General features: G+C 41.0%; 1 protein-coding gene across 2 annotated transcripts in view; it reads right to left on the reverse strand.

Annotated features, from left to right (window-relative positions):
• Positions 1–508: 508 nt before the first annotated feature.
• Positions 509–16361, reverse strand: part of LIX1 (limb and CNS expressed 1) — a 47757-nt gene continuing 31904 nt past the window's right edge. For both annotated transcript variants that reach the window (XM_058534746.1, XM_058534831.1), the window contains exons 3-6: positions 15786–15926; positions 13552–13647; positions 5021–5098; positions 509–2313 (exon numbers count right to left, since the gene is read on the reverse strand). In XM_058534746.1, the coding sequence (XP_058390729.1) occupies positions 2026–2313; positions 5021–5098; positions 13552–13647; positions 15786–15926 (603 nt within the window). In that variant the 3' untranslated portion in view covers positions 509–2025. The remainder of the gene's footprint in view (positions 2314–5020; positions 5099–13551; positions 13648–15785; positions 15927–16361) is intronic.

The following is a 16361-nucleotide window of genomic DNA, read 5'->3' on the forward strand; positions in this document are numbered from 1 at the left end:
ATACAATTCCAAGAAGAGTGGGTGGTTCTGACCAGCTGGGAAAAACCGATAGTGGCAGAGGGAGACTCTCTGCTTTTAGTATACAGAATGGGTACAGCTTTCTAATTGTAGGGCAGACAGTAAACTTAATATCTTCCCAGCTGATTCCTGTTCCTGCATCTAATTAGATGGTGTCAGCTCGCAGTGCTCATTGTCAAAGGCTGCAAATGCAGTAAAGGTGTACCTACCTTTAATCACACCCAACACAGGGAATTGGGGCTTTTTCAAAATAATAAAGAGTAATGGCTTTATGAAAAAATTACTTTAAAGTTTTCTTAGTTTTAAAATTTATTCAACTTTTACAAATATTAATTTGAATTCCTTTTTGGGAATATAAGGGAAAACAGTTTTCTTCTAGGTGAGATTTAGCCTCATTATGGGGAGGAATGTGATTTTTGTTAAAACAATATTTTTAAATAAAATTTATCTAACGTTATATAGTTTTATCTTTTCAAGACATTAGAGTAGGAAAGATATATAGCTAAATTTTCCCCTGGGGTGAAAAATATGATGCATAAAGTTAATTTTTTTATTATCAAGGTTAATTCCAAAATATATGATCAGTATACAGTAGTTTTCATGGAGATTAAAGGAGTGACAATTTCCTTTGTACCTATTTAGATATGAGGCTAAACTACCATGTTTTTGTAAACCTTAATGTAATTATAATGGTTTTAGCTTTCAGGAAAGTTGGTCTGCATTTGCCTTAAACAAGAAAAAAAAGAAACTTTATTTAAAATTGAAAAAACTGGTTTCTTTAATTTGAATTATTAGACTAAATGTAAAATAAAATACTTTTAATGTTGTAGATATGGAAATACCTATAAGAGTTGAAAATCGACACTGCTGCCATTCTTAAATTTGAGTGAACAGGAACCAGCTAAAAATTGGTTTGTATTTGCTTCTGGTTTTCTAATCAATTGATTGACCTAAGCCATTTTCAAAGAGAGATGGCAATGTCTTATCCCTTCTTTAAGGAAGATTCCAGTAATTTAAACTTAGAAATGACACTACATTTGAACTACTGGTGGCTTATGTTCTTGAACAATAAGAAAGACAGCTAAAGATTCCTTCTCTCTAATGCATGAGAAATGAATCAAATGCAAGCACTATTAAATGCTAATAATTTTTCAAAGGGTTTTAAACTTTAAAATGCCAGTAACTTTCTCCATTATAGATACATCACTGCAGTAGCAAAAATAACAACAAATCAAGTTATCTATTTGCAAATTAAAAATGAACATAACTGATTGTAGGACCCTAAAAATTGGATATTAGTTCTTCTTGAGGAATATGAGTGAGAGTACTATTCTAGGTGACATTTATCCCCATATGGAAGAGTGTAGATTTTAAAAAATTATTATTACAATAGCATTTTAAGCCACATTAAATTTGTCTAGTGTTTTCATACTATTACCACTTTAAGATCTTTGATAGTGGGATGTCCAGATAAAATTCCCAGTGTAGTTTTGGATTATACCTAGTAAAGTGTAAACTATCTCTAAGTGTACAAAGTTTAGGAAGAAACTCTGACTCTTGGATATTTTTTAAAAAAATCCATATTGTTTATTTAATCTCAAGTATTTTTAAAAATTACCATCATGCTATTTTCTGCAGTCCTAGCTGATGTTCTTTTGGGAGATGGTACACTGGCCCATTCTTTGAAACAAATATATAATTTAGCAAGGCATATGTCTTTAGGTTGGAGCCAGGCCTGGAAAATATTTTTCAAATGATTCTATCTCCATCCTTTCAGTCTGAGGTGAAACTATTGAGAGTGTGATGGGAAAATTGCATCGAGTGGGATGTTGGATCCTGCAAGGTTCTACTACTCTCAGATTCTGTGAATAGAAGGGGTGGGAAGATTAGTACAGCCTTCAGGTAGTAGCTATAGGTGCTAAAGCCTCCCATAACCTCCTTCAGTGAGCTTCCTAATGTTAGAGTCCGGCCTCTGCCACCCTCAGGGGCAGCTGGGACCAGGCCTTGCTAGTGATAGCCACAGAGGGCGGTGAGGCTCAGCTGATCATCACTGGGTGAGGAAGTGTCAGGATCACTGTAGATCTGAGTCAGGGCTAAACTCAGGATTTCTTTCTTTTCTTTGTAAAACCGTAGTTCTTGTCCTGCTTTCCTGGCTTCCTCCAACTCCCTCAGGGCCATTCGTAGCTCTTGAGAGAGAATTCCTGGCGACTCCCGCTCCTTCATGATCCAGTCCAGGGCCATGTGGCTGCGCATCTTTTCATCTAGGGAGTACTGGGAATAGTAGGAGATGACTTCCTGGGAGCCAAGAAACAAAGTCCAGAGTGTCAGTAAAGAGCCACAAAGGCACCTGTGCTCATGGCCTTTCAATACCTTGCTTTCTTTGCCTTCACCACTCCTGACATGCATGGGGGTTTTACCAACAACCAAACCTCTCTGATGTTCACAAACTGAAGCCAAATCCCACAACATACCTCTTAAAGGAAATGAAGGGCTAAGCTGGTACACCAAACCAAGGTCACTCCAGGTTGAGTCAAAACAGTACCACCAGGAGTGACTCAGTAATGTTCATATAACAGAGCTCTGACCTCACTAGTGTGGGAGATCAAAATTGGCCACCCTGAAATATGTCTCTTTACCTTGATTATTTTCTCTGACAGACATTTGACCTCCCCCAAACTGCCTAAAGAATTTAACATAGAAGACCTGTTCCAGGAAGGAGCCACTACCATATGATGGCTGTAATATAATGTAAAATAGATGTTACAATAGGAAAGGCACCACAAACCCATCTTATCAAAAATTCTGTCTCTTCCTGGCCACATTCTCTAGGTGGCCCTGTAAAAGGGTTGTCAGACAAACGTTTACATTTGTAAAGGTATCTCCCTCTGTGTACTTGGGAGGGCAGGATGACCTTATCTCTGGAAACTCTTATCAGGACAGAAGGAGAAGACTTAAATCTACATACCCTTGATTGCTATGCTTTCTGGTAATCTCCCATAGCTGTCTCCTTCCCCACCCCCCCAACATCCTCCTTTGTCTTTAGCTGAAGATAGTATTTAAGATGAGAATCTCTGCCATTTTGTTGAGAAACTCAGTTTCCCTGGTTTCTCCCATGTATACATGTTATTAAACTTGGTATTATTTTATTCTGCTAACCTGTCTTTTAATTATTTGGCCAGCCATAAGAACCTTAAGGGAAAGGGCAGAGGGGGATTCTCCCTCTTCCCTGACACTAGAAAATAGGTCTTCCTATTTTGCATTCCTATAACTATTGTTATATATAACTAAATGAGGTATGAGCATTACCTCATTTATTCATTGAACTCTTCTGCCCAGCATTATCTCCTTTGGCAAGGCAGAGAGAGGGAAACAACTATATGGAAGGATTTGGGCAGAACTGGGTTTGATCACACCCATTGCAGAAAACAGGAAGCTTTGAGTCAAGAGAACCTCAGGGCAAGACTTAGAAACCAAGAGAGTCAACTTTCTAACTGCTGTGTTGTTAACATAAGCAAGATGACAGTTCAATTGGCTCACAGAAACTACAGGAAGAACTTTAAAAATGTATTATAGAATGTAGGGATTATTGTTTTTGATATCGTTATGGTACCTTCATGGTACATTGTCTCTTACTTCTGCAAACAATTAAAAATTAGTCACTACCTGTCAATTCTTGTGTGCAAAATTTGCCAATACACTGTAACGTCATGTATAGGTTTGGTGGATACACTTTAAGAATATTGTGTGGAGTGGATGCATTGCTTATTTTTATTTTCAAGGACATATGGTATTGGGGCCAGCCCCGTGGCTTAGCGGTTAAGTGTGCGTGCTCCGCTGCTGGCGGCCCGGGTTCAGATCTGGCCATGCTGAGGCCGCGTCCCACATACAGCAACTAGAAGGATGTGCACCTATGACATACAACTATCTACTGGGGCTTTGGGGGAAAAATAAATAAATTTAAAAAAAATTAAAAAAAAAAAAGAACATATGGTATTTATTTATGACCCTAACAAATTAAAAACAATCATGGAAAAGTGTTTATAACCAACCCGGCATATTTCAAAGGCCTTTTATAAAATCAAAGGAAAAGAAAAAAAATAGCCAAAGCCATTGTCAGCTACTCATTTCTTTTCCATCTTCAACATTTTGAAAGCCAGACTTTCTAAGCAAAGAACAACTAAAAACTCTGGGGCTGCAGAGCATGGAGGACTCTAACATCCACCCTCATCTTGCTGACTAGTCAAGGCTTTGATCCTCATACAAATCTCCCCGTTAGCAAATATTGGAAAATAAACTACCATCTTTCAACGTCTCGTGGTGGGTAAAGGAAGGATTAATCTTGGAGGGTAGGAGGTGAAAACCATCAACTACACAGGAGAGGGTTGGCCTTTGCCATTAAACCAGGGAGAGGGTGCTTCTCATAGGTAACAAAGCAATAGTGAGACCCTGTCTCTGAAAAATAAAGAAGAAACTTCCAAGCCAAAAAATTGGGGTGATTGAATGCCAGCTTGCCCACCTTTATAATCATTCCTGTTGTCGGTTAGGCACTTTTGGTGGGGTTGAGAAAAATCCTCCCACTACAACTACCTTTATGTCTTCTCAGTGAGGAGGTCCAGAAGCAATGCATTCTCAGTTTCTTTCTGCACCGGAGAGTGGAAGAGGGCACAAATTCTAGCAGGCAGGGCAGATGCATGGAGTGGATTCAGCGTTTGCCTTAGAAACTAAGTCTGTCTTAATGATCCCTCCATTCTGGCATTGAGTACAGGTGGTATCTAAACCAATCCCATGCCCAGTCAACGTTCTGCTCAGTGTGCATATTGGTCAGTCCTTGACTCAACTGGACTGTTATATATTTTTTTTCATGTGTCCTCTGCTCTTACTCGGTAAATATGGTACCAAATTTAAACAGAGAAAAATCCAATAAAGGAAATCTCCTAGGAAGATGATGAGCCATCTGCTCAGTCCATACAACACAAACCCATTCTTGATTGGAAAATCTCACCTGTCGGGAACACTTTGTTTCACGAAGGGCTTTCAGGCTTCCATTCCAGTGCAATAGTTGGAAAATGGTCATCAGCTCCTACAAAACCCAAAAGGCTGTCATTAGTCTCAAAGCAGAAATGTGAAAGAAAGTGCCTCAATGAGGGCTGAGCAGGGCATAACTCTCATCCCCAAATATATGAGGGGAATAGAATATACCATATTGTCAGAGCACTTTGAGACTTTTCAAAGACCAGAGTCCCCAGACTTCTGGAGCATTCTTCCTCCCCCCAACCCTGGCTGTATCCATACTTGCACAATAAAATGACTAAATGATTGACAAATATCTTAAACATTAAAAATGGATGTGCTCTAACAATTCTACACCCAAGAAGTGATGTAAATATACCAGCACATCTGAGAATAATGTATAGGCAAGGTTATTCATTGCATCACTTTTTGAAATTGCTCAAGACTGGGAATATTTTAAATGTTCATTTTTTTTTAATTGATGTTTTAATAGTTTTTAACATTGTGAAATTTTGGGTTGTACATTTTTGTTTATCCATCACCATATATATGACTCCCTTCACCCCTTGTGCCCACCCCCCACCCCCATTGCCCCTGGTAACCACAATATAGTTTTCTCTGTCCATGTGTTGGTTTCTATTCCACATATGAGTGAGATCATACAGTGTTTGTCTTTCTCCTTCTGGCTTACTTCACTTAACATAGTACCCTCCAGACCCATCCATGTTGTTGCAAATGGGACGATTTTGTCTTTTTTTATGGCTGAGTAGTATTCCATTGTATATATATACCACATTAAATGTTCAATTTTAAAGTCGTGGTTAAATAGAGTCTGATAATGAAGAGTAGCAGAATATGCCACCTCGAAATATGACTGTGGAAGTTCAGGACATACCACTTCAAACTATGCCACTTTGGGATATTGATTATTTTGAGCTATAGGCACTTGAAAACAACAAATGCAGAGAGAGGCTTTCTCTGAACTCCCCTTTATCTGCCTAAAGACAGATCCTCCAAAAGGAACTCAACTGTCATAATCCCCTCCTGAGGAATTTCATCAACCAGGGAAGAGGGACTCTTTTCACAGGAGAGGGAACTAGAAGTCCACACCACACCTGGACACACTTTGTCACAAACTGTCATACCTCCCATCTATTCTTCTAAGGACTCACTCATCTTTCCTAAAAATTATTTACCCTCCCCTAAGAGGCCTACACCCTCTCTCCTCTTTCCCTATTAAGATGGTATTTAATCCTGAATTCTAAGCCACCTCAGGGAGTTACTCATTTTCCCGAGTCTCTCTCGTGTATACATAAAGTATACGTTAATAAATTTCTGTTTTTCTCTTATTAATCTGTCTTTTATTACAGATTATTTATGACTGTAGAAGTTCAGGACATGCCACTTCAAACTATGCCACTTTGCGATATAACTCAGAAGAGTAGAGGGAAAATTATTTTTCCTCCCTTACAATACATTTATACTATTGCTGAATACTTTGCAGTCATAAAGAAAGCATGAGACGGCTCTCTATGTTCTAATATAAAGAATCTCTATGATGTGTTGTTAAAATAAAAGCAAGGTACACAACAGTGTATGCTGTGTGCTACGACTGGATTTAAAAAGGATAGAAGATCACTATAAATATTTACTTGTAAATGCCTAGGATAGTTCTGGCGAGATACAAAAGAATCGGCTAACATTAGTTGCCTCTGGGGACAGAAAAGGAAAGCCTGGGGGGGCAGGAGTGGGACATTCTTTTGCACCTTTTGAGTTTTGAATATGTGATAATATTACATATTAAAGAAAACAATTTAAATTACAAAAATTTAAGCCAAAAGATACATGTATAAATATAAAACATATAATGGACAAACTACAGAAACGGTAAAATACTCCTAAATTTATATATTCAGTTAAGAAAATGTCTTAAAATGTGGACAATGAGGTTGAATTGACATTAAAACCCACCCATAGTCTCCACATCCAATGGCCTGGGCTGGGCACAGCGTGAAGCCTTTCTATCAGCACCATCCTTTCCTTGCGTGATAGCAAGAGCAGGCTAAGTGTGTCAACATACTGAAGATTTAATTTTCCTAATGTGATTAGAGCTAGCAGTCATCCACTGACATTATCTGCATTTCTTTTTTTTTTTTTTTTCTTTTTTGGTGAGGGTGAGGTTTATTGTAGATTAATAGCACAAACCACAACCACATATTATTAGAAAATAATACAATTAAGGAAATTCTTGATCATGAAACTAGTTATGAAAACTTAACATTTAGACAAATGTCCTACTGCCCATTCAAAAAAGCTGACTTTTATTAACTGGCTTTACCTTTGCTTGCTCAGAAAAAAGTTTTCATTATGAAAACCAGGAGACTCAAAGTCACTCTGAGATTTCAGACATCTTAAAATTATTAGGTAAATTTTAAAGCTATAAGATTATCAGAAGAGCAAATGACACTCTTCTCATGTCTAAAATTGCCATTAGAAGGTAATGTTTTTCTTTTTTTCAGTTTGGGATCCACTTTGAGATTCTGTCTGTGTTCCAATGCACAGTAAGCACCCCGAGAGCCCACAGGCACCTCAGTAAAAGCAAAACCATTTGTTTCCACCAATTAAAATAAGACATAGATACCAGCTGAATTACCCTCGCTGCCCCAAATGGAGACCCACCGTCTGCCAAGGGTCCTGGGTCCAGCGCCCAGGGAAGCCACCCCTCTCATGCCCTCTCTCCTCCACTTCTTCCCGCCCTTCCACCCAGATTTGCACTCTCACATCACTATGCTAATTTGGAAAAGTGGAAGTGGTCTGTTCTATAACCAAATCTTGCCTAATCAGCTGTCACCGCTGAGCCCCAGCGGCCTAGGAGGGTAAATTTGTGCTGCGCTTCTCATCATACCCTCAAACCTACCCCATGAACACTTTGCAGCCATAAAAATAAGTAGGAACACTCTTTACAGCCTGATATGAAACAGTCTCTTTGGTGTTACAGGAGGGCCAATACTTACAAATAAGACATTTCTTTTCGTTTCATATTTTATCTTAAGACCCCACTTGAATTTTGTATTCTATTGTATATGCCCATTTTTTAAAAAAAGAAAATAAATACCACCTCCACTCCTCTACCTGGCCCCTTCTGCCCCCAATCTTCATGCAAAGTTGACAACCAGGAAGATACACTGAGTTTGTTCTGCAGTTTCCAGTAGTCCTCTTGCCATTGTCCTTGTGTCATTGTGGTCCAGTTTGAGAAACAGCCTATTGTTAATGGGGCTCTCAATTCCATCCGCTGACAGTTGTTGCCTTAGCAACATACTCTTCTTCCTCCAAGGTCTTCTAGGCTCTCATTTTTACCTATACTCTAACCCCCTTCCAGAGCAACTCCTGTCATTCCACCCTGCAATCCCTCTAAGACTTTAGAACTCACATTGCTGCTGTGAACAGAACCAGAAACCTTTCTCATGTCTCCTGGCAACGCACATCTCTCAAAAACATCCCCAGAGAGACTTGAACTGTTTTGGCCCACAGGAGAGGATCATCCTCCTGCCCCCTCTGGTTTGTCTAAATTTCTATTCCATCACCAAGCAGTTTTTTTCTCTGAAGTAACACAACTGCTGCTTCCTCAGTGTTGCTTTTGTTCCTAAAATCTCCTAGGGAAGATGACCTGCTTTCTGCCTTCTTCCATTATGTCCTGGTCTAGTTCTTGCTCTCTTTGGGAGAGATATTAATCTTGCCATCATTATGTAAAGTATATTGAGATAGTTCCACATTCTTCCCATCCCACTTGTTTGTTTCCATTCATAAGACCAAATTCCATATCTTCAGATCTTCCTGAAGCTGAATGAACAATTGGCTCAGCCCCAGGAAATCCTGTCAGGCTCTCGCAGATTCCATGGGAAATCCTTGCGTTACTGCAGACCAGACTTCTGTGAGGATTTGCTTCCTAGTTTCACCATGCTTCCTCGCTGTCTGGTCTTTCCAGTCCCGTTTTCTCCCTGTCGAAGCCTTGTCGCTTTAATTCCTTAAAGTGAGCTCTCTGTCCTGCTCTCACTAAAGTCCTTGTGCTGGGTTGTTCTGTGGGCTGATCTAGAAGCCTGGGGAGTCTGGCTGGGCTGACAGAAAAACAAGAAGCTGGCCTTACAGGTTGGGCTGGGACTAGGGTGAGGTGAGTGAGGCAAGATTTAAGGTGAGTCATGCAATTCAGCGTCTTTTATTTAAAGGTCTGTCTTTATTTAAAATTTCAATTTTGATCATCATGACTTTTTGCACATTAATTTAGAGTTTTAAAAATATTGCATTATAATATTGTTTGTCTTGATTACGGAGTTTTTTGGAGCTTCTTTAAATGTTGTGCCTGAGGTGAAGGCCTAACTCTGCTCACCCTAGTCTCGGGCCTTCTCGTGGGTCTGTCTCAGGAATGAGGTGGCTTCATGAGCTTGTGATCTGTGCAGTCACACAGGGCCCTGTGCTTGGTTAATGCTCTGCTGTCTTGAAACCCTTAGTAATTTTTGAACAAAAAGCCTTGCATATTTTCCTTTTTTTTTTTTTTTTTTGGTGAGGAAGATCAGCCCTGAGCTAACATCAGTGCCCATCTTCCTCTACTTTATATGGGACACCGCCACAGCATGGCTTGACAAGCGGTGCATCGGTGCGCGCCCAGGCTCCTAACCCACGAATACCGGGCCACGGAAGGGGACTGCTTGTCAACCGCTTGCACCACCGGGCAGGCCAAGCCTTGCATTTTCGTTTTGCACCAAATTGTGTAGCCAGTCCCAGTCAGCAAAGTAAATTTAAAATCGAATGGTGAATCGAGCCCTGTGCTTTCTTTCTCTTCAGGAAAAATTGCCGCTGTAGCTTTCATTCTACAGCTCTCCTGGTTCATTTTGCCATTCATTCAATTTAAACCAATAACTGGGAGCCGGCTTTGTGGAGTAGTGGTTAAGTGCGTGCGCTCTGCTGCTGGCGGCCAGGGTTCGGATCCCGGGGGCGCACTGACCCACCGCTTGTCAGGCCATGCTGTGGCGGCGTCCCACATAAAAGTGGAGGAAGATGGGCACAGACGTTAGCTCAGGGCCAGTCTTCCTTGGCAAAAAGAGGAGGATTGGCATGGATGTTATCTCAGGTCTGATCTTCCTCACAAAAAAAAAAACAAAAAAAAACAACCCAACAACTGGGCTCTGTCCTCACGGTGCTTCCTGGTATTGCCTCCTATTAGAAACAATGTTTGGCCTTTTAGCTACTTTGTGGGGAGAAAATGCACACAGCTTCCCTCTGGAACTATGTCTGGGAGACTGGCTTGGTTGGTTCTGTGATTCATCAGAAATAAGAAAAACAAACACTGTAAACGGAGAACTTGAAAAACAGGTGGGCACCATCTCCCCACCCAAGAGAATGGATTTAAGAGGAAATTTGTTTATGGGACGAGGTTTTAAAAGTCGACCTGGAGAATTTAGCAAAGATGTAAATAAACAACTCTTTCTTGGATTGCATTAGGCTTCAGAATAAATATATTAACCAGCTTCAGTCAAAGTCTGCCTCGAATCTGACCTTGACAAGACCCAGTGGCTAGTGCTGTCGCCATCCCTCCCCCCAAACAGCAGGCAGTTTTCTGTATGGCACCCCAGCTTCCCTCCCACGAAGTGAAGGTAAGCAGAGGCCTATCACATTTCCTCTGAGCGCTGCCTCCTTGACGGCTCCCCTGGAAAGGCTGCGGGCAGTCAGGAGACACCAGCCTTGTTTTTATATGGTATAGTCATCCATAACCAGATACAAACACACATCTACTACCCACCAGGGGTACTCAATTGCTGTGTCGGCTGCAAACAGCCCAGGTCTGTGGTCAATTCCCATCATGTGCAAAAACAAGCCGATGCATTTAACCCAGGCCACCAAGGAATGTGCCCAGACCCAGCAGGCAGCCCAGAGCTGGGGGAAGGAAAAGGGATGTGCTCCACAGCCCTCCTCCTGGGTCGCCAGCATCCCTACCGCGAGGAAGGAGTTTGGATTTTTCCTGCCCTCACATCTTCCTCTTCCTTTGTCCACCATCCTGCACTCAGCCTCCATTATGAGAATTTATGAAGCACTTCCACAGTATGATTCAACTATTATTTCACATATATAAATACCTTACTACATACACCACACAGAAAACATACAGCCCATAGCAAGGCAATTAATGTACCACTAAAAGGTGGTTGAATACAGCCTTTCACAGTACTTGAATGGAATTTTAAGAATTTTTTTAAAAAAATCTTGTCCTCCTCATCTTTGACAGACTAACCCAATTGCACTCAAAAATCATTTGTAATTTTCTGAAAAAGGCTACTAAATCACATATAAGCTACTATGTATGGGGGCTGGCAATGTTCATTGTATAATAAAAGAAGCACAATATTCTTTTGTTGGGGTTGAGAGGGGAGGAATTAAAATATATGAGGTTCTTGGTTGGAGAAATTGCTGTGCTAGAGGCTTTATAAATGTCATATTATGTAAGTCCCACAAAAGTCCTATACAATGGGCATTATGATTCTTATCTTATAGATGGGAAAACTGAGTCTCAGAATGGTTCCGTTCCCAGGTGGCATTCGGTAGAGCAGGTTTCACGCATGGGTCTGTATGATTTTTTAAAGTTTGTGTTCTTTCTCTTGTGTTATGCTCCCCTCTTTAATTTGTTTTGTCTGTTTGACTTTAGATTGTTATGGAAAAATAAATAAAAGGACCTTTACATTTCCACTCCTTTATGCTACAGCAATAGCCCCGAAGCGTTTAGTGTAGGGAGCTACCATGTCCTCATCTGAAACCTTAGGTTAGATCAAGTTGTCAAGGGAACCCATCCGGTAGCCTCTGGCATTTCAAGTAAAGCCCTTCTTCAGAAATATAGATAATAACAGTTGTTAACCTTCACTGAGCATTTACCACATGCCAGGAACTGTTCTGGACTCTTTCTACATTGCCCCGTGTAATCCTCACAATGGCACTGCGAGGGGCGCCACTACAGTGATTCTCCCTGATTTGCATACAAATGAGGAAACGGATTTAGAGGTGAGGAGCAGAGCCAGGATGAAACGGACCAGCCCACTGCAGCCTGGGCTCAGAACCCCGGGCTGAGGCCTGCCCCTGTCCACTCCAGACGGGAGGCTTTAAGGATGCCCGGTCCCTTCCAAACCAAGACACGCAACATCAAAGCTCAGAGAGACCACGGCCACTTAAGAAGAAAACCAGATGACTGAGATCTTCCCAGGATAGGGGGAAGAAAGAGTATTTTTGTCTCAATCAAACCAAGGACTGATGAGGAAAAATGTTGATTTTTAAAAATGGGCAGGAGGGACGTATCCACCTGAGAAGGGGCTATGCCATTGCAGTCAGGAAAAGAGTCTGAAAGGTACCAAGAAAGGTATTTGAAAGTTGGTGGCTTCAGGCCTCAGCTGTAACACCATTGTAACTTATACCACGATGAACATTTTTGTCCATAAAACTTTATATGTCTGATTGCTTCTTGGAATCTAACTCTGTAATCTCCACTTACTTCTTGGAATCTAACCTAAAAAATTGAAATACTGGGGGTAAAGGCTCCTCATTCTAACAATTGATTCCTACTAGCATTCCACATATACGGATGTTCAGGTACATTTCCATTTAGTTTTTTAGAGGGCACACGTTTCATGCCCAATCACTACTGAATTTTCATCTGCCTGACCCAATATAGGATAATAGTCGGGAGTGTGAGCTCAGAGATCAGACTGCCTAGTCTGAACCTCGGTTGTGCCGTGTGCTGAGTGATATGGCACACTTCCTCCAGTAAGGACATGGGGATAATGAATACTCATATGTTCACTGTGAGGGTTAAGTTATGATAATATTTGTTAAATGCTTAGCACAGTGCCAGACAAAGTAAGCATCCAGTAAGTGTCAGCTATTATTATTCTTATTGTTATTAACGTAATTATTTAATTTGCAAATAATAGGTAATATAGTTCTTCAGCTGTACTATTGCTTGTCAGCAGCAGATGAAAAAGGGGTTACAGCTTGCTAAATTTTTGGATTTAGTTAACCATAGGAGGTGGCAGATCGTGTTTAACAGAAATACCAGAACTGTGGGGGGCGTTGTTTAACGCACATTGCAGTCACCTTCATCTATGACTTCCGAAAATTAAGAACCAAATGGTCACAACCAATACCTCAAACTGTTTGATTTGGTTTAAAGGGGGATTTTGTACTGAAAAGCGGGTGTAATGTTACAGGATCATAAGACGGTGGTCTTTCCCACTTGTTTCTTAGACTAAGTCTTTTACTTCCCTTTAAGAAAGCACAGATTGTGTCTTATTTGCTTGTTTGCTCTCACCTTCTGAGATGGGGCTAAGACAGAGCTTACCATGCTGGATTCTAAGAGGGTTAAATTAAAATGACCAAAACAAAAAAAAGAGTGGATTATTGGGACAGGAGATGTTAGTGATAAGAGTGGCATTCCCCAAGGCCTCTGGATTGTGTAGCAAAATAAACATGTGGCAGGAAGTCTGGTACCTGAAATTCCAGCATGGTCTTCCCCATGTTCGACTCCAACATGTAGTGATAGGCTCCGATGCTGGTGCTGGGGTCGTCCGCGTCATCCAAAGTGCCCTTGGGAAGGAAGCAGAATAGGAAAATATGACAGATTTTTCCTCCTCTTCTTTGAGTGGTTCCTGAATTGATCCTGTGGCCCCACAGTCAGCCTTCTATTGCTGTGCTAACCCTTCAGGTGTGCATTCTACAACGGAGTCTCCAGTTGATATGGGGTAAAATCCTTAATCTCACCTCAGAGTAAAGAGGATTTTGCAATCAATTTGAATCTAGCTTTTGATTAGAATGTTAACTGATTCTATGCTCACTAAAAGAATAACTATCTCAAAGCAGAAATTCCTGTATCCTTGCACAGGGTTTTTGTTGGTGGTGGCATTAGTGTTTGAGTGGTTGCCCTCTAAGGCTGCCTTCATCCGTCGTTGCAATCTTGAAACGCTGACCTTGCTCCATCCGATTCCAACGATAACCAGGCAAGATTATGTAACTGACAGGGAAAGAATTCCCCAGTTGTATGGAGCATTCATATTTTACTGCCATGACTCTTAATGGGAACTTTTCATCATATGCTGGTGTTCAGCCTGGAGACATGGATCTTAGTTTATATTTTTTCGCTTCTGGACCACTTAATCTTTAGGAAACAAGGTGGGTGGGTGATGGGTAGAAATGAAATTCCCCTCCCAGTTGGTTAGGGGGAATGGCAGTAAAAAAGCTAACACAAGCTCTGGAATGGCACTAGGGCCTGCCCTCCCATATCCCGTGGCCTTGGATTCCTGGGAAGGTGGGCAATGGCTTCGTGAGACTGAACAAACAACTGCCAGCATCAGATAGCAGCAAATTTATGGCTTTTGAATGCAATAACATTAACACACTGCTGCTGAAATATTTATGTTGGCTTTGTAAATATCCCGGAGGAAATCCATCCAGAAGCCTGCAAACCATATATATTCTCTTTCCTTAGAAATTTCCATGAAGAAATAATAAATTACATTTACACGGAGGGCCCCTCCCTCCTCCTGAGTAAATTCCACACATATAAATCAGGCATCATTTTCCTAACTTCTCTTCCTCAAATGCACTTGAAATTTACAGGGGAGGAAAATAAAGGCTTCCTTTCATCCTCAGAGCAGATATAGAACAGTCTCCCCACCAGGTCAAACACTCTCTGTCCCCTGCGCCTTCCCTTATCTCTCCTCTGGGTGATAAGAGCATTTATGAGGGGAAAAGAGGCAAAAAGGCCACTGCTAGCGTGATAATGTCTCCTTCGTTATCAGCATCTTCTCCAGAGTGACAGAACCTTTCTAGTCAGATTAAGGGAATCAGAGAATGAAAATCTCAGATGGGGTTTATCCATGCTATGATGAAGCTGGGAGATGGCTAATCCCTTTGGTGCTGCTACCTTCCCGCCCTTGGAGGTCACACAAGGAGACACCTGCCACAGTGAGGACCCGAGGCTTCCTCCGTGGTTTATAGTTTGGAAGTAACAAGGATCAGGAGCTCCCAATAATTCAGGGGGCATATCATCTACTCCTGGATTGCTGAGGAAATGCCTATGTAAATTTTTAAGCCAGAGGTTTTTGCTCTTAAAGCACTTTGTATTTAATTGTGTCCATTACAGAAATTTTCAAAGCTCTCTGAAAGGAGTAATTGATATTAAGCATGATAATTCTAATAGCTAACAAATATTGGGCATACGGCTTTTCCCATATCTAAGCAGTCAGTGTTGCCTTAAAAATACAGATTGCAGGACCCCAGCCTGGCTGGGGAATTGGCACTTTTAATAAGCCCTTCAGATAATTTTTATGATTAGTCAAGTTCAGGAGAAAATGAATTAGTTTATCTCTAGATTAAAGCAGTATTCAATTTCATGCATTCTCAGGCCCTAAAAGAATCAATGCTCCTCAAACAGCAAACATTCAAATAAACAAATCAAGGTGGATAATTTGATCCACCTTGATGTAAAGCTTGATTAACTGTGATCCAGGGAGGCTAAAGAACATTACTGAGATGTGGAATAGGGAGCCAGCTCCAATTTCGTGATTTCCAATCCGAGTGTTTTTTTTTGCTGGAAATTAATGATTTAATAGGTAGAAATTAAACTTGTGATTCTTTAAAAATTTGCTCATTTAGCACCTCCCAAGATTTGAATGCCTCAGTACTCTCATTGCAGCTAGCTCCTCCCTTCCCTGGCGGGTACTCACGCTGGTGGAGGCGACCGCTTCCTGCACACTCTCCACAATGAATTCCTTGGTGATCCTGCGAGAGGGCAGCTCATTGAAAAGGGAGTTGATTAGGGCCACTTTAGCTGCGTCCCGTCTGGCCTCGGCTCTGCTTAAGCAGCACTTGAGAAGGAAAGGAGAAAAGGAGTCATTAAAGGATTCAGCATCTCACCATTTCGTCCCTGCCTCAATGGGTCTCTGGACATTTCTGTTCATACATTTATTGTCTGCACATATTTTCATACCCACTGCTAATCCCCTGCAGATCATGCAGATTTTCTTTCAGCCCTAGAGCCCATGCAAATGTCTTCGTTGGTCTTCAAATGCTTTCTGTCTTATTTCACAGTCGTGGACTATCTACTGTGCACCAGAGGCTTTGCATACTCTGTTCATAAATAATAATGAAAGTAATAATGGCTACTAGCTTTTGCTAGGTGATTACACTCATTATCAGAGCCTTCCTCAAATCTTTATTTCAGAGAAAAAAAGGTAAGGAAAGAAGGAAAATGGGAGATACTTTTAACACAATAATTAAGAACACAGGTCTGGAGGCAGGCC

The sequence above is a fragment of the Diceros bicornis genome, chromosome 1 (assembly GCF_020826845.1).
Source record: "Diceros bicornis minor isolate mBicDic1 chromosome 1, mDicBic1.mat.cur, whole genome shotgun sequence".
Classification (NCBI taxonomy): domain Eukaryota; kingdom Metazoa; phylum Chordata; class Mammalia; order Perissodactyla; family Rhinocerotidae; genus Diceros; species Diceros bicornis.